The sequence below is a fragment of the Haliotis asinina genome, chromosome 10 (genome assembly GCF_037392515.1).
Source record: "Haliotis asinina isolate JCU_RB_2024 chromosome 10, JCU_Hal_asi_v2, whole genome shotgun sequence".
Taxonomy (NCBI): domain Eukaryota; kingdom Metazoa; phylum Mollusca; class Gastropoda; order Lepetellida; family Haliotidae; genus Haliotis; species Haliotis asinina.
In genome coordinates this window covers 28,122,887-28,145,795 of record NC_090289.1, presented here as the reverse complement: position 1 = coordinate 28,145,795, position 22,909 = coordinate 28,122,887, and the positions used below count along the sequence as shown (strand labels likewise).

The window sequence follows — 22,909 nt, the reverse complement described above, 5'->3', positions numbered from 1 at the left end:
TTTGTGTTCTTTATTTTATTTTCGCATAAATAACACAGTTCCAATGAACAATACAATGTAGTCATTTCAGTTGATCAGCAAGTACGATAATACATATCAGTTGGATGATTAATGAAAAAATATCAAAGTTTGAGTTTTATGCATGTATTGCAGACAAAACTTTGTCACTATCTAACGAACAGCGTCAAATTAGAACACTCTGTTTGGTATTATTTGTGTAAACACGTTACAAACGTAGACTACATATAAGCATGTAACTAGCAAAGGCGTTTGCTTGGAAGATAGAGAAACGTTAAGATACACGAAGATGCTACACTACTGTAAAACTGGTAATAGATTAGCTTCAAAACAGATATAGGTCTGTGGTACGTATATTCCTACACGCTGGTGTTGCTCCTAATTGTCAAATAAAAAAGACTTGTGTGCACAAAAAGACTTCTACAACATAGAAACAAAAATCATTTTCTTTCAATCAGTGATATTTAAACATAGTATGCTACAGTGTCTATTGTTCTATGGTCTTTTATATAAATTGTAATATTCTGGCTGTCATAAAATGGTCATACAATAAAAGTTGTTCACTGGTCCCTCGGGGCCCGTATGAATATCAGAGTTAGGCAATTTTGCAGACAAAAGAAAACCTTTTTAGAGATGTCTCCCTTCCATAGATCTGAATTCGCGAAACATCAATAACTTACATCATACGTGACTCAATTATTCGAGATAAAGGATGACTGACATGAACTTCCAAATGAATTCCCACAGTTCGGCATTCCAGGCGGGTGACATAGAAAATCGGAAAACAACATCATCATCAACAACAACACGACAATAACATTAACACCACCCATAATAATACATGACGATCTTTGATCATTAGGGTTTTTTTCGGCTATAACGAATGATATTTCTAAGCAACATCCTTTCTATTACAAGGCAAATGTTTTAAGCAACATCCTGTTTATTACAAGGCCATTGTGTTAATGCAGTCGGTGTTGAGACTAGCCTTTCCATCAGTGGCAACATCATTCATCATTTACAAATATTCAAGTAACAGCTCATAAGAACAGTTACTTGGCCTTAGCGAAGACATTGTACAGTCTGATGTCCGTTCACTTCCGTTTAATGTCAGTTGTCATCTATTCCATATCTTCTCTCCAAGTAACCAGTATGTGTTCATGGATCCCAGGCCCTGTAACATACATTCAGCAGCAGGAATTAAAACAACAACAGCTTGTACATACTATGGGTGCGTTGCAAACCAGGAAAATAAGCAAATGAATCACTTATTCCGGGCTTACAACAGCTTCAAGCGTATCTCACTCTTCCAAAATGGTGCAGTGATTACCATTTGCTCGTCTGGCCCTAATAGAGAAGGTATAAGAAGAGTCTTGATGACAAGATAATGGATTTATGATTGTTGATGACTACACTGAACCTGTGGAACAAACTGAGGATGCTGGGATGTAAGCTGTCTTTACCATTTCCCAGCTCACAATTCTTGTTCAGCCATCGAATTCAAATTTCCTTAACCAGCCATTTTGGTTCGAGAATGAAGCAACCTCATACAACGATTGGTGCGATTGAAAGCGGCTGATTCTGCAACGTACCCTTTACATTCGGATTCCAAGCCGAGAACATGGAATACAGTGGCAGTTGAGAAAAACTGACCATGCTCAAGGATTATCTTGTTTTTGATGTATCACTACATCCAAACAATGCCTCGCGATGTCTTTCCACCTTTCCACTTCATGTTCTAGATTATATATCAGACAAATATTCCAATTCATCTTGTCTAGCCACCATTGTAATATATGTCTAATAATTTTACTTGTTATAAAATGTGCGTGAATCCAGTACATATCCCACTGACCATTAATAATGCTTTACGCGGCTTTTAGCATTATTCCAGCAAACATCACGGCTGGGGAGTCGAACCCGGGTCTACGGTGTGACGAGCAAAACGCTTTAAGCACTAAGCTGCCCCACCGCCCCTCAAGTTTGTTGTTTACCTGTTTATCACGTTTGACACCTCAGCCATGACTCACCTTGACGTCAATACTTCCACGGGACCCGATGATAAAGATACCACATCGATCCAAGATATTCTTAGTATCCACACTTATGTGAATTTTACAGGCTGTGGAAAAGGAAGCGAAAAAGTGTCACTTAAACTTATAACAGTAATGCAAAAACAATAAATACTTTATTTTATCGGTGTGTGAGGGGGTGAGTGAGTGAGTATGGTACTACACTTCTTTTAATAATATTCCAGCAATATCACGACGGGGAACACCAGAAATGGGCTTCACAACTGAGCCCATGTAGGGAATCAACCCCGGGTCATCGGCTTGGCGAGGGAAAGCTCTAACCACTCGGATACCCTACTGTCTCTTCATTGGTGAGGCATCGTCACTGATAAACCATTCCGGTGTCGTAAATTAGGGTCATCTAGGGATTAAATGACTGCAAATGACTTAAAAAGAAAGTACTATAACCAATATTTGTTTGAAGAACTCACGAAACAACACACATAATGCTGAATATCACTGACTTAGAGATGGATAGTCAGTTGGGCGAATGAATGAACGAACGAACGAACGAACGAACGAACGAACGAACGAACGAACGAATGAATGAATGAATGAATACAAACCCTCTCCGTGAGATTCCATCCGAGAAGCGGTGATAACGGTATCGCCAAACAAACAGTATCGGGGCATCTTCTGTCCTACCACACCGGCACACACGGGGCCTAAACAGCAAGAAGAGGTTTCCGGCATAGACAAATATAAATTATAAATACAAACAAAAGTTAAACGTCTAAAGCCGTGTGCTCCACGTTGTTGAACACACCATATGCATCACACTTGATTGTGATTGTGCAATGTACAATTCTAACTACATCATAACAATGTGCTGACAGTTTCACCTAGGAAACTAATTGAAATGAGGACGCGGTGGAAGAGCTGTCTAAGACGCCAGGCTATAAATCCAGCGAGCTTGGAGGTGCCGGGGTCGAGCCTACCTGTGACCGGGTGTAAAAAGCCTTGGAGTCAACTTTGTGCGCAGACTCTTTCAGTGCTGTCACAACCCCTAGTGTGCAATACACAACCCTGTACACTTAAAAGAACCCACGAAAAGAACCCATCCGTTGGTAGATGACCAGATGATGGGGACACGAATACGTGCAAACACCGTGCAAATAAAGTACTGTGACTATGTGTCCCAGTCCACCCAGCTGTGAACGGGTACCTCGTAAGGATGGGAAAGCCACATTAACTCGGTGCGCCTGGTGGGTTGCAAGATGTATGATATCCAAGGAGTTGAGATTGAACATACTATGTGCCATTGTGATGGACATCCAATGATCAAGGGAAAACAGCGCCCTTCAGCAGCTGAACCAGCGGGATATCGGAGTAGTATAGTATAAATGTACACATAAGATCAAAGCTAAATATTGCCCACAGAAGACATTAGGTCTCATTTAAAAATGATAAAATAAATACATTTTCGGATATCTTTAGATGAGCGATAGAGTATTGTTTTGCGCCTCAATAGTAGCGTAGAGGGAAGGGGTTTTGTACATTGTATTCCTGCAAGGAATCGAGCCCTAGATGAGTACATTCTCATATACGAACAAGACTAAACTAAGTAATAAATACTGAACATAATCAATAATTTTTTACCCATGTACATGCCAAATTTGGCTTTTTTAACGGATACTTAAAGAGGGATTTTTCAAGAGCTGCAACACACGTGGTACTTCATACCAGAATGGATGCCGACTCGCAGACGGAGTTTCTCATCTGGTAAGTGCAGGATCTTGATGGTGTCAATAGCCCGGAGAAGGGACAGAGACATTCGAGAGATCTCGGGTGCATGGCGATCACCGTTCCGTACTGGTAATCCCGAGACGACCATGTATGCATCGCCGATTGTTTCCACCTGCGAAGGTAAATATTTATTCGTATATTCGCTTGTTAATGTCACACACTGCAATATTCAAGTTACATGAGGGTGATATATGATTGATCGTGTCTGAACCAGGCAATCCAATGGTTGATACCATGAGTATCAGTCTGCGTAACTGGGTTACGATGACATCCATGTTTGTTGCCTATTTCAGAATCCACGAGAACAGTATAGTGCTGACATATCAGTCATAGACAATGAAAATCAGATTTCCGAAGACATGCGGACAGTTCTACATATAATAGACCACGTGGTCAGTCAGCTAAAATACTGCATTTGCATAAAACGTGACAAGCAAATAATACGAGCTCCTTTGGGCTCCTTTTGCTGTTCAGAATATTGTAAGCGTGCTCTGAATCTACACTTACTTTGTAAACATCGTATCCATCGATGATGTCGTCAAAGCAGGAGTAAAGGTCGTTGAGGAGATCAACAATCTGTGTAAGAATATTGATAAAAATATAATATAAGTTCAAACATGATAAAGATGGGTACCTTTGGTAATTGGTTAATATCTTTCTTGACATATTGATTTGATAATAATCACAGGGAATGAAAACCAACTCTAATTAAGATCTATGTCGGTCGAACTGAATGAATTTATCGTATTTAAAACCCATTTTTTCTATAATGATGATTGATTTCCCTCAAGCAATATTCACACACACTCACTTTTGGGTCCCTGTAGTACCTTTACACAATACCTTGAGGCTTGGGTTGACAACGAATAGTTCTCAATTAAAACTTTTTCTGCAATTATTACCGGTTTTCGCCCGTCTCTCAAAACGACCAGCAGACCGTATATTACAATAAGATCAGTTGGGTAAATTTCCCTAAATTATATTTATTACGAGTCGAACGACAATATACCATAGCATTCCTTTCGAAAACATGTAAAAAAAAGCTGCACATTTACTTACCAATCAGAATCGTGCAGGTGCCTGCAAGGTGAGATGAAATGTGTTACCTGCATGGGTGTGGACCGAGCTGAGAGGGTGGTGAAACCGCAGATATCCGTAAAACACACGGTCACGGACTCAAACGAATCGGGCTTCACTCTTTTACCGAGTTTCAACTGGTTAGCAACAGATCTGAAATGACGAAAAGCAACTTAGTCTTCACCATTTAGCCATTACAACTTAGTTTTCACAATTTAGTTTTCAGCATTTAGTTTTCACAATATAGTCTTCATATATAGTCTTCATAGTGTAATCTTTACACTTGAGTTTTCACAATTTAGCTTTCGAAATTTAGTATTCACAATTTAGCCTTTATAATTTTGTCTTCACAACTGAGCCCGAGTACATGCGGAAAGAGATATTGTATTCAATTTTACGATTCCGATCGTGCTTGGCGGTAAATTTAACTGTTTAAATCGTTACTTTTCCTTTTCCATTTCATTATCGTAACATTCAATCATACATTCATTTCCACATGTGAATCGACATATGCATATGTCCATGTGAAAATATATGTGTTCGTAAACTAAATGGTTACGAAATACTCTCTGTCAAAATCTGTTGGGATTTTGGTTTTTTTGGTTTTGTTTTTTCTTTTTTAAAAAAATGTAAATGTTTGCTCATACTGTGATTTTGTAGAAGCAAACTTAATAAGACTTCTAAAACACTAAAAAAGAGAAAAACAAAAACAAAACAAAAGATCTCCCAAACAGAAAAATCCCACTGGAGGTTGTAATTATGACGTTAATCTTAGAGGAGGGATTGTTAGGTTAGGTTTGTGTAGTGTGTTGTCTACTTGCACTGGACCCGTGAAGGTCCCGGGGTAGAATAGGCCTTCAGCAACCCATGCTTGCCACAAAAGGCGACTACATATGCTTGTCGTAAGAGGTGACTAACGGGATCGGGTGGTCAGGATCGCTGACTTGGTCGACACATGTCATCGGTTCCCAGTTGCGCAGATCAATGATCATGTTGTTAGTCACTGGACTGTCTGGTCCAGACTCGATTACATGTATTTACAGGCCGCCGACATATAGCTGGAATATTGCTGAGTGTGGCGTAAAACTAAACTCACTCACACTACTTGCACTGACTTTGGAATGATCTGGTGGAGAAGTTCATCAGTTCTCTTCTTCTCCTCTCGTACTCTGTGAGTCTTCTCATCCACCAACTTCTCCAGATTGTTGGCATACTGCTCCATACGACGGAGAAGGTTGTTGAAGAAGTTGCCGGAAGCACCAAACCGTCTGAAACGTCATTTGCTGATTAAAGGCACAATGTCACAAATATTTGATTCATATTTCACATATATTGGGGGCATATGCACCCATTTTAGCTTCCTATTAATGCAACAAACGGCTCATTATCCCACACGACTTGCCTGAAATCGATAATTGAAACTTCGAGGCGTACAGCTTCCAAACAGATTGCCAAGGTATCATGTATGGATATAAACAAAACATCGGAAACTGACGCACGCGATGTTGTTTGTGTATGCCCAAAATGTTTCAATTACAGATTTGAGCGTAGTATATATTTGTAAAGAGCGAAATGGTTAATTGTAATTCATTCGAAATGATTAAAATAAACTACTCAAAAAAGGAAACCCAAACATTTCCAAGTTTGAATCAATTGTCATTGAGGACAACTCGCCCAAACGCACCAAAATCTGTTTTCCTCAATAAATGCAATAAATTGTGAACGGGAAGAAATTCATGCATTTCCTTTTGCATGCATATTCCACGCATCATTTCAAAAAAAAGGTCGGGGTTTCAATGATCTTGCGACAGTTGACAACCTTAAATTTGGTGTAAAGTCATGCCTAGACTCCTAGACTTACTGAGATTCAGCGCAACAATGCGATTGTTAATTTGGTTAATCTGGGGAGTCTCAGTCTGCGATTGCAAGGCAACTGAATGTGTCACAGTGTACCATAGCAAGACTTTGGCATCGCTACTAGCAGCAAGGGTCACCACGTGATCGACCCAGGTCAGGTCGACCCCGAGTGACCACATCCGCTCAGGACAGGTCTACTCGGCTTCGACATTTGCGGAACAGGTTCACCACAGCATCCTCCACAACATCGGTAGTGCCAGGACTGGTATTCGTACCAGAAGACCTTTGCAAGGACCTGTCCTTACACGTCAACATCGGCAACAACACAGAAAGTGGTGTCGCCAACATCTCCTATGGCCATTGTAAAGGTGGCGAACTGCTTCAGTGATGAGTCACGTTACATGCTGCGACCTCCCCACGGAAGAGTACGTGTATATCGACGTCGCAGCCAAAGCTACGCTGCAAATTGTGTACAGGAAGTGGACAGATTTGGTGCTGGAAGTGTCATGGTTTGGGCTGAAATCTCATACAGTGGCAGGAGAGATCTCATTCAAGTCCAGGGCAAGTCCAGGGCAGATTGTCATTTTTCAGCATGATAACGCTCGGCCACATACAGCAAGAATAACCAGGGATTTCCTTGCCTAGAACAACGTTCAGGTTTTTGGTTGGCCCTCACGATCACCGGATCTTAACCCTGATGAACATTTGTGGGACGAATTGGATCGTCGTGTGCGACAGTGTGACCCTCAGCCACAGACGTTACCTGCTCTGTTGTGGCCCTGAGGGAAGAGTATTAACTCATTCCCAGACACTTCATCCGGAATCTGGTCCAGTCTATGGGACGCCGATGCCAAGCAACCATTGATGCTAATGGTGGCCACACAAGATACTGACTGTTTTTTGTTTGTTTGTTTGTTTGGGTTTTTTTTATATTTTTGTGAGTAGTATACATTTAGTAATTATAGGGTAGCTTCCCTGAGGGCTGATAATTAGTATTATGCAGAGAAATGCAATATATATTTTTAGAGAAGTGTGGTGTGACATTTTGCCTTTAAATCGTGTATGGTTATTACATGTCTAACCTAGTTCCTGCTTTGCTTATTACACAGTTGTTTGTCAGATACCATTTATCGTATCTGATGTTTCGCTCGTTAGACATGTGTTGTTAGATAAATGATACCTGAGTGTTATGGGTTATCATTTGTGACGTCGTTAGATGAATGATACCTGAGTGTTAGGAATGATCATTTGTGACGTCGTTAGATGAATGATACCTGAGTGTTACGAGTTATCATTTGTGACGTCGTTAGATAAATGATACCTGAGTGTTACGAGTTATCATTTGTGACGTCGTTAGATAAATGATACCTGAGTGTTACGAGTTATCATTTGTGACGTCGTTAGATGAATGATACCTGAGTGTTACGAATGATCATTTGTGACGTCGTTAGATGAATGATACCTGAGTGTTAGGAATGATCATTTGTGACGTCGTTAGATAAATGATACCTGAGTGTTACGAGTTATCATTTGTGACGTCGTTAGATGAATGATACCTGAGTGTTACGAATGATCATTTGTGACGTCGTTAGATAAATGATACCTGAGTGTTACGAGTTATCATTTGTGACGTCTTTAGATGAATGATACCTGAGTGTTACGAATGATCATTTGTGACGTCGTTAGATGAATGATACCTGAGTGTTACGAGTTATCATTTGTGACGTCGTTAGATGAATGATACCTGAGTGTTACGAGTTATCATTTGTGACGTCTTTAGATGAATGATACCTGAGTGTTACGAATGATCATTTGTGACGTCGTTAGATGAATGATACCTGAGTGTTACGAGTTATCATTTGTGACGTCGTTAGATGAATGATACCTGAGTGTTACGAATGATCATTTGTGACGTCGTTAGATGAATGATACCTGAGTGTTACGAGTTATCATTTGTGACGTCTTTAGATGAATGATACCTGAGTGTTACGAGTTATCATTTGTGACGTCGTTAGATGTATGATACCTGAGTGTTACGAGTTATCATTTGTGACGTCGTTAGATGAATGATACCTGAGTGTTACGAGAGATCATTGGTAACGTCGTTACATGAATGATACCTGAGTGTTACGAGAGATCATTGGTAACGTCGTTAGATGAATGATACCTGAGTGTTACGAGTTATCATTTGTGACGTCGTTAGACCTTCTGCTTCCTGAGTGAGTGATTTTTTCGATATGTTTAGCAATATTCCAGCAATAACACGCCCGGGGACAACAGAAATGGGTGTCACACATTGTACCCAGGTGGGGAATCGAACCCCGTATCTTAGCCGTGACTAGTGAACGCTGTAAACACTAAGCTACCTGAGCGTACCCTCTACTGCTGACCTCGTGAGATCCTCCACATAAACGATTGCGTCATTGTCTGGACTATCATTGCGAATATGATAATTATGAAGCCATGGAATAGACCACGTAAGTGTGATAGCAGTTTCCCCTTCCTCACGGGTACCCATGAACATCCAGGCTCGCTATTCTCGAAACGTACGTAGCCCTACGAAGCTCTTATGCCCATTCTTAACACATTGGCTACGACCAAACTTCAGAATTCTTAAGGGTTTCGAGAATAAAGGCCCAGGTTGGAATTGATTTTCGGTAACTCGTGTTTGTCGTGAGAAACGACTAATGCAGTCAGGTGGTCAGGCCCACTAACCTAGTTGGCATATGTCATCGTATCCAAAATGCCCAGGTCGATGCTCATGCTGTTGATCACTAGATTGTCTGACCCAGACTCAATTACTCATAGACCACAGCCATATAGCTGTAATATGACTGCAGCGTAAAACTTACCGCTCATACATTTTCATGCGCGGGTTGGATTCCTCATTGTGTTAACGACTCTTAGGACATGGACGGGAATACTTACACTTTTATAAGCGAAAACAGGGACAGTTTCCATACTTACGCAGCCATATCTTTGAGGTCCTTTTTTACTGTCGCTAGTTGGGGTCGCTCCTTTGGATTTTCAGCCCAGCACTGGGACATAAGTAATTTCATCGCATCCAGTGAGGATGGGGCGTCAAAGTTTGGCCTTAATGGATCGTTACCGCCCTGTTTTATCTTGGATAGGACAACTGAAATATGAAATAAATCGTGACATAAGTTCACGTAGCGTTCGTCACTGACAGTGATTGTGTCTACACATTTCAATGTCATATTCTCGGCTATAAACCAGAGAAAAGTTGCCCTTGCCTGTCGACTAACGGGATCGGGTGGTCAGGCGTGTTGACTTGGTTGCCACATAAGATCATATCCAGAATACGGAGATCGAAGCCCATGCTGTTGATCACTCGATTGTCATATCGCTGGGACATGGCTGAATTCGGCAAACCATCCAGCTAATTATTACTAGGTGTTATTACAATGTGAACAAATACATTCATTTGTTGTATGTTATTGGCAAACTCTGATGACATCACAAACAAATGTCTGTAATATAAATATACAAAATATACCATCGATTCCGAGTGTTTCAGTCTCGTTTCCAAACGGCGAATCTCGAGAGAAAACTTCCTGTAGAATTATCCCAAAACTGTAAACGTCTCCTTCCCGACTTCCACGTAGGTCCCTGGCCCGTAGGAGTTCAGGTGCACGCCATAAGCATTCTGTTGTTGGAATTCACATCAATCATAATTTTGTATCGAAATTGAATTTATTAAAAAACGAATTATTACAATTAAGTCGTAAATGGGAAATAGTGTTGAAGTTACTTAGTGTGCATGTATATACGATGTAATACAAAAATGGTGTACCTCGAGAAGGGTGAAAGTCCAGAAAGTGACACGGAATCAGAAGCTATAATTGAATACCACAAGAGAAAAACATAATCTTATCAACAATATGGTAAATATTGTTACCTGTTTTAAATTCTTGAGATTTGAAGTCCGGTTTTATTTGATTAAAAATCAGATGAGGTCCGTAATCGGCTATTTTGACTGAGAAGCAGTTGTCCACCAAACATACGCTGCTGGTAAGTCGGCCATGCTTCTTAAGGGGGCTTTCGTGTAGGTAACACAGACCCTGATGTATAGAGCAAATTCATAACAATAAATAACAACAGTGCATTTCTATGACGCTATTTCCATACGTAACCATGCCCACATAGCATAATCTAATTATTATTACCCCGGATAACCCAAGGTGCTAGAAGGTTAATAGCCATATGATCTATCCCACCGGGTACCCATTTTCTGCTGGATGGACAGGGGTAATTTTGAACAAACTCACTTGCCTAATGTGAGACCTTATGCATCGCGTGTGCTTCATTGCGGGGCAGGACAGAAGCCCTTGAAACTCTAAAGAGTCAAGGTGTCACGGTCACCCATCCAAGAACTCTCCGTGCCCATAATTGTGACATGACCTTACCCCTCCTCTCAGTTAGGAAATAATTAGCAGTTTTTGCATTCAATCAAACCAACGTCTGCAGGTTTTAGTAAAAATAAACTCCTCCACTCTCTGTGTGAATTTACCTTAAGAATGTCGATACAAATGGAGAACTTGAACTGGGCATCTAGATTTACGTCGCTATTCCCAATTATATCCTATAAGAAAAGATGGAAATATTTCCAGTAAACATGCATTCTGAAAGACAACATACATCGTATCATGATTTCACTCAAATTAATGGAACACAGATTAGTATACGTAGTTGTTGACTGGTGGTATCTATTGGACAGGATACCTGATGGGCTGTGTCACCGGGTCTTTCCTATGTCCTTTATGCAGAGATTTCTTATGGATGTGTCGCTTTGACTTATTATAATCCGACTGTGTATCACATATGTCCAGACGTATAAGACAGCTGCTTTTCACGATCTAAGAAAGTAGCATCTACACTTGCCATCAATGTGAGAGAGAACAATTTTTTTATCTACCACCGTATTTCCTCCAATAAGCACCGTGTGTCTTATAAGGGCGGTCCTCTAATAAACGCTTCCTTTCCTTATACCTTTTTGACACACGTAGTCTCTTTTGATCCCAAAATAGATTTATTAAGGAATATTCCCCAAAGCACACTAAGAATTAATTACGTTACACCAAGTAAACGCTATAAGCGGCGGGTCTCCAAGAAGCACCGCACTAAGCGCTGTGTCTGGAGGTCCTTCAAAAATTGGCATCCAGGTGCTTATTAGATGAAATACGGCATGCTGAAAGAGAAATGCTTTACCGTTAGGCTTCCTTTCTGACAGAACTCCGTTACCAGATACTTCTCCTCAGCTTCAAACACAGCTCCGTGAACCCGGACCAGGTTCTCAAAGTTCAATTCGCGGATCTGACAAATTATGCACACTGATTAACACGAGTTTATTTACAAAATAATGAGATCACACCTGTCTTTTCATATACTGAACAACAAAAGAAATGCAAGTCTGTCTTTTGTCATATTTTTAGATAGAAGGCATAAACATGAACGCCTACCTTATGAGATTTCGTTCTTTCGACACTTGCGTTTCTTTTGCTCTTCAGTATATATTCTGTCGCATGCTAAAACCGGTCCTAATTGTTAATTTTCCTTAAATGTCGTTGGTTATGACTAATTTCTGTAGGACAGTGGTGCTCGTGATACCGAAGATTGAAGCTGATAATTCTGTGTTTCGGATGGTGATGTTTGTAATTTGAGTAAAAATGAGCCAAACCATACATAGATATTAGCCCCACATAGATCCAAAGTGATTCTTGTCATGCTCATAATAAGTTTTCAGTTAGAGAGAAGCTCTTCGTGTCTTTAGGTGAAGAGTTATGTGATCTCACAAATTATTCGTGGGCATCCGTGAATAATCGAGTTTGGATCAGAACATCCAGTGACTGGCAACATGAGCAAGTGGGATACTGAGACGTGTCAACGACGACATCAAGCTGTCATCAAGCCACACCGCCCATTAGCCGCCAGTTTCATCTATCATGGGTTGTCGCAACGTTCGAACCTGGTGTCATAGTCAATTGATAGAGCTTACAGTTTCTAGTGTTATTAAGCACACGTTATCAAACTGCACCTTGTTGCTGGTTAGGTTCTTTGTTGCTTAACGCCGCAGCCAGCATTATAACAGCAATACAGGCAGTCGGCAAAAAATCGAGTCTGGGCCTGACAGTTCAGTCATCCACATCACGAACATCGTTTTATGCAAGTGAGATACACCGACGCGCCTCATCCAAGTCACCCGACCCTATTCATCCCCTTTTACGCCAAGCATGGAATACGGAAGACCGATTCTAATCCGGATCATAACGGGTGACAAAAAACTCTGTGTCACAACATACTAACATGCAAGAATTCCTCTATCAGGGTTTCATCTACGATGATAGAGAGGAGATCTATCTTCTTCAGTCGTACGGGGTATCCCTGAAACAGATGGTAGAGTGAGTGAGTGAGTTAGTGAATGAATGAAAACCATCACAAACGTCATGATAAGACCGAGGACACTATATGTTATAATATCAGTGAGTGAGTGAGTGAGTTTAGTTTTACGCCACACTCAGCAATATTCCAGCTATATGGCGGCGGTCTGTAAATAATCGAGTCTGGACAAGACAATCCAGTGATCAACATACATGAGCATCGATCTGCCCAACTGGGAACCGATGCCATGTGTTAACCAAGTCAGCGAGCCTCACCACCCGACCCGTTCGTTGTCTCTTACGACAAGCATAGTCGCTTTTTGTGGCAAGCATGGGTTGCTGAAGGCCTATTCTACACCGGGACCTTCACGGGTCTGTGATAATAATCTGTTGACACTTATCAAATCTTCGGGATAGGGCTAGTGTTTGTGGTATATATGTTGTAATTCGAGAGGACAAGTTAATTTAACGGTGTCGCTAGTCAAATAAGATAATTCAAAATAACAAGTATTATCACTCAACGCATCTACTAAACCCGTTTAGTTCAATGTGCGCATGAACACTTACCCTGAATAATCCGAATCCGCCGCAATAAGATGGTACAGAGTCACTTTTAGGGGTGAGGGAACTATATTTTGAGTTTAGACTTTCCTGTGATCCGCTGGAAGAGCCAATGTGGATGTCGGCAGCATCTATCCTCCACCACAATTTGTCCACAACAGTTTTCTTCTTGCGGTATCTGGAACAGTTGAATGTAAGTTGCTGAGTCAGACAGAAAATTACATGCTTTGTGAACAAGGTCGACGCAGCATGAAACAAGCCGCGTGATTAAACTACGCATGTGATTTATTCTTTGTATGGTGAGTATGGTTTTGCGTCTATTTCAGGAATATTCCAGTAGCAGCGGGTACACCAGAACCGAGCTTGACTCATTGCACCCTTGTGGGGCTTTAATTGGCGAGTAAACGCTTTAATCACTTGTCTGCTCCACCGCCCAAGATAAAATGTGTACATACTCGCTAGTATTTGCACCTCACACACTGCGCCGATGTGGGGAATCGAACCGAACGCTTTAACCACTAGGCTACCCCATCGCCCTTAGTCTTTGGAAATTAAAGGACAAGAACTTCTAGACAGGAATGATGAACTCTTTCAGCAACGTATTGCATGTTTAGTGCATGAGTTATTAATTGTATTATTTCACAACAAGTTTCAAATAACCAATTTAATAACCCCCGTATGTTATGTTCCACAAACGCTAACGTCACCTCAAATGCACCGTATACGTTGTTGAAGCTATTCCATTGTTATTGTGAGATAAGGTTGGAATGACATCACACGTAGCCGTAAACGTCATTCGAAATCTCGTGTAGGAAATCATATAATACAAACGTTCTCCCAAGATATCTAACACTCTAACCTACAATATTTGCTCACTCAATACAATGAGCAGGTAACTTGTATGGTCCGTCTGAACTGAACTAAGAACACAATAGCTTATGACCTACCTGAGCTGTACAAAAAAAGCCGTGGAACCGATGAGTATCAGAAGAGAAATGGTTCCGACCAGGGCTCCAATCAGATTCACCTCGGACACTGAATCGATAACAGTAAAACATTATTCATCTCATTTCACCAACCGAACATTTATGAAATAGTAACATACATTTCTGAGACATATTTTCTGATACAAATTATAAATTTGATGTTCTAGGGTCTCGCTGACTTGTTTGACACCTGTCATCGGTCCCCAATTGATCAGATCGATGTTCATGCTGTTAATCACTGGATTGCCTTGTCCAGACTCGATTATTTACAGACCACTGTGATATAGCTGGAATATTGCTGAGTGAGGCGTAAAACTACACTCACTTATTCTGCCGCCTTAGTGAGAACGGTGCTTTCAGCAAATTGGTGGACATATTTGATAATTACAAACGTCCCCTAAGGACGCAGACACAGGGTTCTCAATGATATATTGCGAGAGTACACATATATGATTAAATATTGATATTGAATCTAGGTAAGTAGGTAGGTAGGTAGGTAGGTAGGTAGGTCAGATTTCGACCCAAATGCATATGAAACTCGTCAGATGCACTGCAACAAAATAAACTCCCATCCTATGTTTACGTAGAAACAATATGTAACTTTTACTTGAATAACAGCATTACCCTTTTCGGTAGGTAAGATCAGGTGTTGTTTTTTTTTTGTTTGGGTAAACTCGACAAGTACTTAGGAACTGCATATCATGCACTGAAACGAAGGTACTTCCACTCACATGTTAAATGGGACATGTCACCCATAAACGTGCATCGCAGTCCCTTGAAACCGCATTCAGGGACGTCTGGTGGGGGACCAGCGTTGTGAGGCCAAATGATGGTCCTGCCTGGTGTATACCTGAAGGTCTTTGATCCTCCCAGGAAAGTGCCCACAGCCTGAATGACACGAGTAGTCAGTCACCCCGAATAACCATTATTTCCCCCAGGATCGAAAGGTTTTCAAATTTCATTTGCTACAATGCATATATGCTGTTTGAAGAGTAAGGGATAGTATTTGAAAATGTTGACTATCAACCATGTTCAGGGCGTCCCAGGGTCACGTTTCACGATGATCGAAACTACGATGATCGCAACTCCTCTACTTTAACATAGACTTCCTGCGGTCTCACCGGTAAGAACGCTTTGTGAAACGGAACCCAGGCCAACGACAAGAGGACAGGATAGATGAAGTTGATGTCAAAACGTACACAGATTTCGTTTCAGTCTATCCTGTACTCTTCTTTATAATTCATGTCTTGTCTATTCTGTCTTAACTCATAAACTTTGTTTCACCTAAAACATCTTATAACTTCGTTTTTTGCATCATGCGTTTGTGTTACGAAATAAACTGCTACATTAAGTGTTTCTTATAAGATGTGGGGTGCAACTCCCTTGTTTATGAGTTTGTGGCCATCATACAATCGGAAATGAAACTAGAATAATATGTCAACCACTAAGGTTGTCATGTCTGTCAGCAAGGTGTATTTAGATTCAATTTGAATTAACAAGTGTTACTCAGGGACAATTTAAGGCACTGTAAGAATGATATTACACAAAAATGCACCGGAAAAATATCCAACTTGTCAGCACTTTCGAGCTGGGATGTTTAATGAAGTGGAGTTATAAAGACACTCACAATAACTCTCCCAGCTTTTGTCAAATCGAGGAGGAAAAGGTCCGCTTCCCGAACTCCGTTTTCATCCACTGTGATGTTCCTCTCCACGCCTACACAATACATGAAGTGATTGCAAACCACTCTGAAATATTCTGGACATCGTCACTTCACGCACAGTTGTATAACCGAAGGAAAACAAGACTAACTTACTCACAAAATTCCCCGTTTTGTCTCTTAGAAGGTGCAGATAGCTTCAAGCATGAGCTTTGGATTTTTTTTTTAAGTTTTACTTATTAACTGTACTTGGTTATTGTTGAATATGATACATGGGTAGAGTAACAGTAGAAATTGCTATGAAAAAGCAGGTAATATATTATCATACCGTATTGGGAATATAGTTCAGGCAGTTAAAAGCTACAAACTAATACAGAGAATGTGAAAGACTTAACTCTAAATTACAGAACTTCATCTAGAACACTCCATTTTATGTAAAAGACGTTTCACACTCGCCATGTTTTACTGATACATTTCTCAATTTCATAAACGTACTTCGATGATGTTTTGTTTTGTGAAGCTAGTTTTTTGTCCTTTTACGTTTCAAAAATGTCGGGCTTTGCCAATGATATCATGTGATTGAGCAAATGGTTACAACTACAACATAATATACTGGACAAAATAAGTTGGTGATATTGGGATATTTTATTGAATTGTATTGTACCCTTGAATAAATACATCATTATTCAAAATTTCCAAATTTTAATATATATCCCTAACTATTTTTGTCCAGTATAGAATATCATGGTATGACATTCCTTCTTGTTTCCTCAGTTGTTGGTTGTAGTTGGTGTGTATATCTCTCCTTGCTATCAGTCGGGATGTGTAGTGCATACCTAGATACGTCCTATTCCACATTTTTCTTGTCAAGGCTGATCCATTGTTCGGGTCGCCCCCCTCCTTGAGTGTTTCGTACAACACCTGTGCATATATAGAGACGGCGTCGTGGTAGCCTACGATGAAGTCGCCAGGCTGTGGGAAGACATTGCAAACACATAGCGACCACTTTTTCTTAATAATCTTCGTTCAGTTTGCACATCCAATCTCACTTTTTGAAAAAAATGTGATATTTCTAATCTTAGCTGTTGATTACACCGATGAACAGGTACAAGGGTTCGTATTTGCGTTTTTACTATGCCCCTAATAACTATATATTTGTTTCGGAAGGAGAAAGTCACATATTTCCGTCACATGTGACTCTTGAAGTTAGTATATTGTGCAAAACTAAATTAAAAATGTGAATATCGTTAAATATTTATTCACTTTAATACTTTATTAACGAGGTATGCATGTCGCAAAGACACATGGCATACTCTACAAGAAAGGACAAACCACTTTCCACAGAGTCGATTTACAAATATGACTGTATCATGTGTTCCTTTGATGCCGTATTCTCAATATTAGAGTTTTACGATGCGGTTTGTAAACAATTGACCAGACAATCCAGTGACTGACGCTGTGAGATAAAGAGGTACTTATCAAGACAGATACTCGCAGTGAACATTCCAGGATTCTGAATTTGAATAATTTGTAAAACAACTACATTGGATCATAATTTATCAGTATAATAATTATGAAATGAATAAATCTAACGGTTTTACTCACATCATCCCCGCCGAAGTCGAGATCCCAGTTTTCCAGAGCATTGGCAACGACGTTTGCTCTGAAGCGTTCGTATTTCTGGGTTTTCGATTCTCTCAAGGCCAGGAAGAATACGCTTTGAAATGCTTCCAGTGCCTTCTACAGTGAAGAGCAGCGTTTATACGACAGACATACTGATATTAAAGAACTGCTGAACGTTAGTGTCATAGGCAAACGTGCTGGCATCCACACAATAGCAAAAAGCAGTATTAACTCAAAACATACCAATATTCACTCATTGACAAATAGCAATATGTAGTCCAAATATATAGATATTCACACAATGGCAAATGGCAATATTAAGGCAAAATATACCGATATTCACACTATGGAAAACACCATTATGTACACAAAATACATCGGTATTCATACTATGGAAAACACCATTCTGTACACAAACTACATCGGTATTCACACAATGCCAAACAGCAGTATTAAGTCGATATATATTGGTATTCACACAATACCAAATAGCGGTATTAAGTCGATATATATTGGTATTCACACAATGCCAAACAACAGTATTAAGTCGATATATATTGGTATTCACACAATGCCAAACAGCAGTATTAAATCGGTATATATTGGTATTCACACAATGCCAAACAGCAGTATTAACTCGAAATATACTGGTATTCACACAATACCAAATAGCGGTATTAAGTCCAAATATATTGTTATTCAAACAATGCCAAATGGCAGTATTAAGACAAATTATATAACCATACAATTGCAAACAGGGGTAAAGTTCTTAAACCTTGCAAGTTCGAAAACCTCATCTAACTAAACTTTGCAGTTAATAGTTTCCACGTAGCACACAGTGTACGGGGAAATCGGGCATGTGTCTTCATGCCAAGAACGAACGCTTACAACTGAATCACGTGGGAAACATTTTCACAGTAAAAGTACCTTGGTTGCCAATATTTGGCACAACCCTTAGAGAGAGGCACCGGGCAAAGCGTAAAACTGACGCAGCTGAATTTAGAAAAAAGCCCAAACATTGAAACATTATTTAAGTAATAGTCGCCGGTAGGAGTGAAAGGAGGGAAGGCAGGCGGAACAGGGGTCGTAGAAAGTGTATTCTCAACACGGTCAGTTGAGCTTCCTTTGAGAGCGGCGGGGAAGTCTAGTGGTTGAAGCGTTCGCTCGTAACACTTGAAAACCGGGTTCGATGCTCCTAATGGGTGTGAAGCATATTTCTATAATCCCGGGATATTGCCAGGATAATGCTTGATAAACCACTCACGCACTCACTCACGTACGCACGCTCGCACGGACTTATTCATTCTCTCACTCTACTTAGATGACAATACCACCTTGATCCCTCGATAAGATTGCAACGAGGTTGTCTTGGGTGTCGTTGTCTAATCCGCTACTTGCCTCGTCGCTTTCGTCTCCTCTCTGCCAAACATCAGGGGTGACGTTCTCCCGTAGAGTTACTGTGATGATAAAGACGTACTCGCCTCTGGTGAAGCCCATCTCATGGGCAATGAGCATGATTTCGCGCACAACATCAACAGGAGCGTGGATGATGAAGACTGTTAAACATGACAAATGTTACTTTTTCAATCTTTGATGAGAGTTTTCATAAACAAACTTGTGGAATAACAGGGATTGGGATTCGCACACTTGAAAAAAAAATGTTTAACGTTCTTTACAATTTTGACGTCTGCTATATTGATACAAGGGTAATGGCCCAGTCTAGAAAATGGTTAACAATCCTGAAAATGGCCCGGTGTAAAAGTTCTCCTGTCAAATCTATGGGAACAACATAGAAAATTCCAGGAATTACGTTTCTGTTTGAATAATGCCCAAGATATATACCTTTCATAAATGCCATACATTTCCCCATGCCTGTAAGTATAAAGAATGACGCATCTTAACATCTCTATCAAGGTGAGTGAGTAAGCGAGTATGGTTTTACGCTGCGCAGCAATATTCTAGCAAGTTTACGCCTGGGGTTCATATATTGTTCCCATGTGGGGAATCAAACCCGGATCCTCGGCGTGACGAGCGAGACTCTTGTTCGATTTCACACATGAAGAATAAAGAAGGCATAAAATCAAACTTACTCACATTCATTGCTGAAACATTGCTAGAATCGGCGTAAAGCAAAACTCACTCACTCACACTCACCTCTTGCATTCTCGCTGCCCTGCTCCAGAATGAATCGGTATCCCGCGGTATTCAGGCGCTTCCTTCTTAAAGGTAGATGAGTAACGTCAAAGATGGAGGTTTTGAAGGTCTGGTGGAATAGCCTTCCCATTCTACTTGACTCAGAATATCTGTCACTGTTGTCATACATGAGAGCTATATGGCTCCAGTGGTACAACTCAAGGATGGTTTGAGTAAATTCCAAAAACAGCCCAAAGGGAGATAACTTTGTAATGGTAGGGTATTGTTCGATATCGCCGAGGTTTTCCGTACTTCCGGCTGGAGTTATCAGAGGAATGTTCCAATCTGCTACCATGAAGCCGAGCATCTCCACAGCGTCGCCACAAGCTGGGGAAATTTACATGCATATGTTCTTTATTTTGTTTTTAAAAAAATGTGAAATCAATCATACTTCAAACTGGAGACAATCGATCAGTGTTTGGCAGGAGTGATTACATCGAGAAAGATATAAGAGCCCATGTAATTTGTTGCATATCAACTTTTACTTGTAATATTTTTATATGCATATGAATGAGTCGACTGTTTGTGATCGAGTGGGATACCCTTACGAAGATACTTTACATCAATCCATGTTTTCTTCGAGACCAGTAAACAACTTATAATGGGGCGGCAAGAGCTGTATACTCCCAAAGGAGCTGAGATTGATAACACGACGTGCCTTTGAGACTGATATTCAGTGATTGAGGGAAACAAATAACAACGCCTTGAACATGCACTAGATGAGTGGATATCTGTGCAATTTAAATATCCTTCATACTGACTGAAAAAATGTAAATACAAGACGCTCACCTGGTCCAATGAAAGCAGTGACTCCCTCGTTGTAGTAAACGTCTGCTGCCAGAGCGCCGATTCTGTAGCCATTGCATGTGTTGTTCCGAAATGTAACCTGAAAGTCGATCAGATCTCCATACTTCTTTTGGGCCTTGCCTAACGCTAGATTCACCGCTGGGCCTGAACGAGGGAGGGCGAACGAATAACGGGTATCGTTCACTTCGATTGTTGCTATTTTAGCTCTAAATTTGGCAGCCAAGGTAAGATTTACCAAACATAAAAACGTACCAAGAATACAAACCACGGTCGTGGTGTACATGTTGCATGCAATGCCCTTCCCGAAGTGGTCGCCAATCTAATGCAGCGTTTTCGTATACAGGGGGAATGAGCCGGCTTCACAGTTTGCCACAAATTAGCCCAACTGTTATATGTGTCATCTCTTCTCACCTGCATCACGTCTGGTCAATACAGTTGTTACTCATTTGGATAATGATCTTGATTACTTGAGTTACGTTAATAGTATGTTCAATAGTTGAAAGTTGTTGGATAAAGTTCAAAATATATGACAAGATGGTGTAAATAAAGTGTGTTTCTCTGTTTAATAGTGCAGCATATAAAGGGTGAAAATGTATGCCATCTGAATATATACTAAAGGGTAAGGCGTTTCACAGTATATTCTTGTTCTTTTGTCATGTCGCTCATTATACAAAAGATGATTCCTAAAATTTCCACTCTTCATGTGTATCACTTCTAAATGCCATTTTGGGGCGGCGGGGTAGCCTAGTAGTTACAGTGTTCGCTCGTGACGCCGAATACCCGGGTTTAATACCGTACATGAGCACGATGCGTGAAGTCGACTCCTGGAGTCCCAGGCCATGATCTTGCTGGAGTATTTCTAAAAGCAGTGTAAAACTTAACTCCCTAACTAACTCTCTATATTTAGACGTTAAACCATGGACATTGCATGGAACATTCTGTAGTGCTCATTCGTCGACGGTGAAGTTGCTTGTGCATGATGTTCATATTCTCACAAAGTGTTAAGTACTGATGATATTAATATTCAACCAAGATCTTCTTGAGTATTTGGATGTTCTGATATTGTAAAATAACGGTGAAAAAGTTTATTTCCTTCTCCTGATTGTACCACCTGAGTTGGGGAATGTGTACATGAGTTTTACGATTTTACCAATATCCCTACCATACCATGTGGACAAGAAATGGGCCTTATTCCATGTTTGGTCTGTGGATTTTACAATTCACAAAGTTTGAGATACAGCATGCTTTGATCATTTGCCTCTTGCTCAGTCAGTTGTTTGATCACATTCAATGCCTCAGCAAAGCAGGAACCTCTGTGACACAGCCATTGACACAACAGTGACAATATGCTACTTTGACTTGAACAATGTGTTCTCGTCTTTTCAGATCATTTGACTTGACTTGACGAGTGCCACCTAAAGACCTCGATACGCACACATGGTATCATCACTACTTGTCACCTACAGTCAGGCCGCGTTAATCCGGACTACAGTACACAACTACAGTAGAGTTACTTCCCTTTGACATGGCGATACAAAAACATACGAACGTATATACGTTTCAAAAGACCTTATTACAGTTTGTTTGCATAGCAAACAAGATTGGTTGCTGCTAGTTATTGTTCGGATATCGCGGGAATCGGATTGTCGGTGTCTGGACTAACGCGGCCTGACTGTATTCAAAAACACATGGCCAGACATATGGTAGTTAAACAACCCTTTTATAAACTTAATCAGTTTGCCCGACACATGCTTTAAGAAGACTTCAGCAGTTTGGTCTCGTTAGGTAACATCAGGAATAGCGTTTTATAACATATCTAATATACTTTTGCTCATATAATAAATTGCAACTTCGTGCTACTGTTGCTTCGAGTGTTGTACCTGTATACGGATGATTTTCAGGTCAATAAAT

General features: G+C 40.4%; 1 protein-coding gene across 1 annotated transcript; it reads right to left on the bottom strand.

The window, feature by feature from the left end:
• On the bottom strand, positions 1 to 21,839 carry LOC137298591 (atrial natriuretic peptide receptor 1-like). Its single transcript, XM_067830886.1, has 23 exons — positions 21,797 to 21,839; positions 20,981 to 21,142; positions 20,153 to 20,518; positions 19,397 to 19,554; positions 17,981 to 18,115; positions 17,212 to 17,347; positions 16,343 to 16,431; positions 15,447 to 15,603; positions 14,677 to 14,764; positions 13,736 to 13,907; positions 13,095 to 13,172; positions 12,000 to 12,104; positions 11,302 to 11,373; positions 10,690 to 10,852; positions 10,288 to 10,437; positions 9,738 to 9,906; positions 6,029 to 6,181; positions 4,943 to 5,066; positions 4,344 to 4,412; positions 3,774 to 3,948; positions 2,657 to 2,755; positions 2,049 to 2,140; positions 1 to 1,192 (listed from the first exon to the last, which is right to left on the bottom strand). The coding sequence occupies exons 1-23, from the start codon at positions 21,837 to 21,839 to the stop codon at positions 1,136 to 1,138; spliced, it is 3,012 nt and encodes a 1,003-aa protein (XP_067686987.1). The 3' UTR covers positions 1 to 1,135.
• Between the last annotated feature and the right edge of the window lie 1,070 nt (positions 21,840 to 22,909).

Coding starts and splice junctions, on each gene's coding strand:
- LOC137298591 (XM_067830886.1), bottom strand. CDS start 21,839: ATGGCCTGGGACTCCAGGAGTCGACTTCACGCATCGTGCTCAT. Junction 18,116..19,396: donor GAGGAGACGAAAGCGACGAG/GCAAGTAGCGGA, acceptor TCTTCACTGTAG/AAGGCACTGGAAGCATTTCA. Junction 13,173..13,735: donor GCGGATTCGGATTATTCAGG/GTAAGTGTTCAT, acceptor CATCTGTTTCAG/GGATACCCCGTACGACTGAA.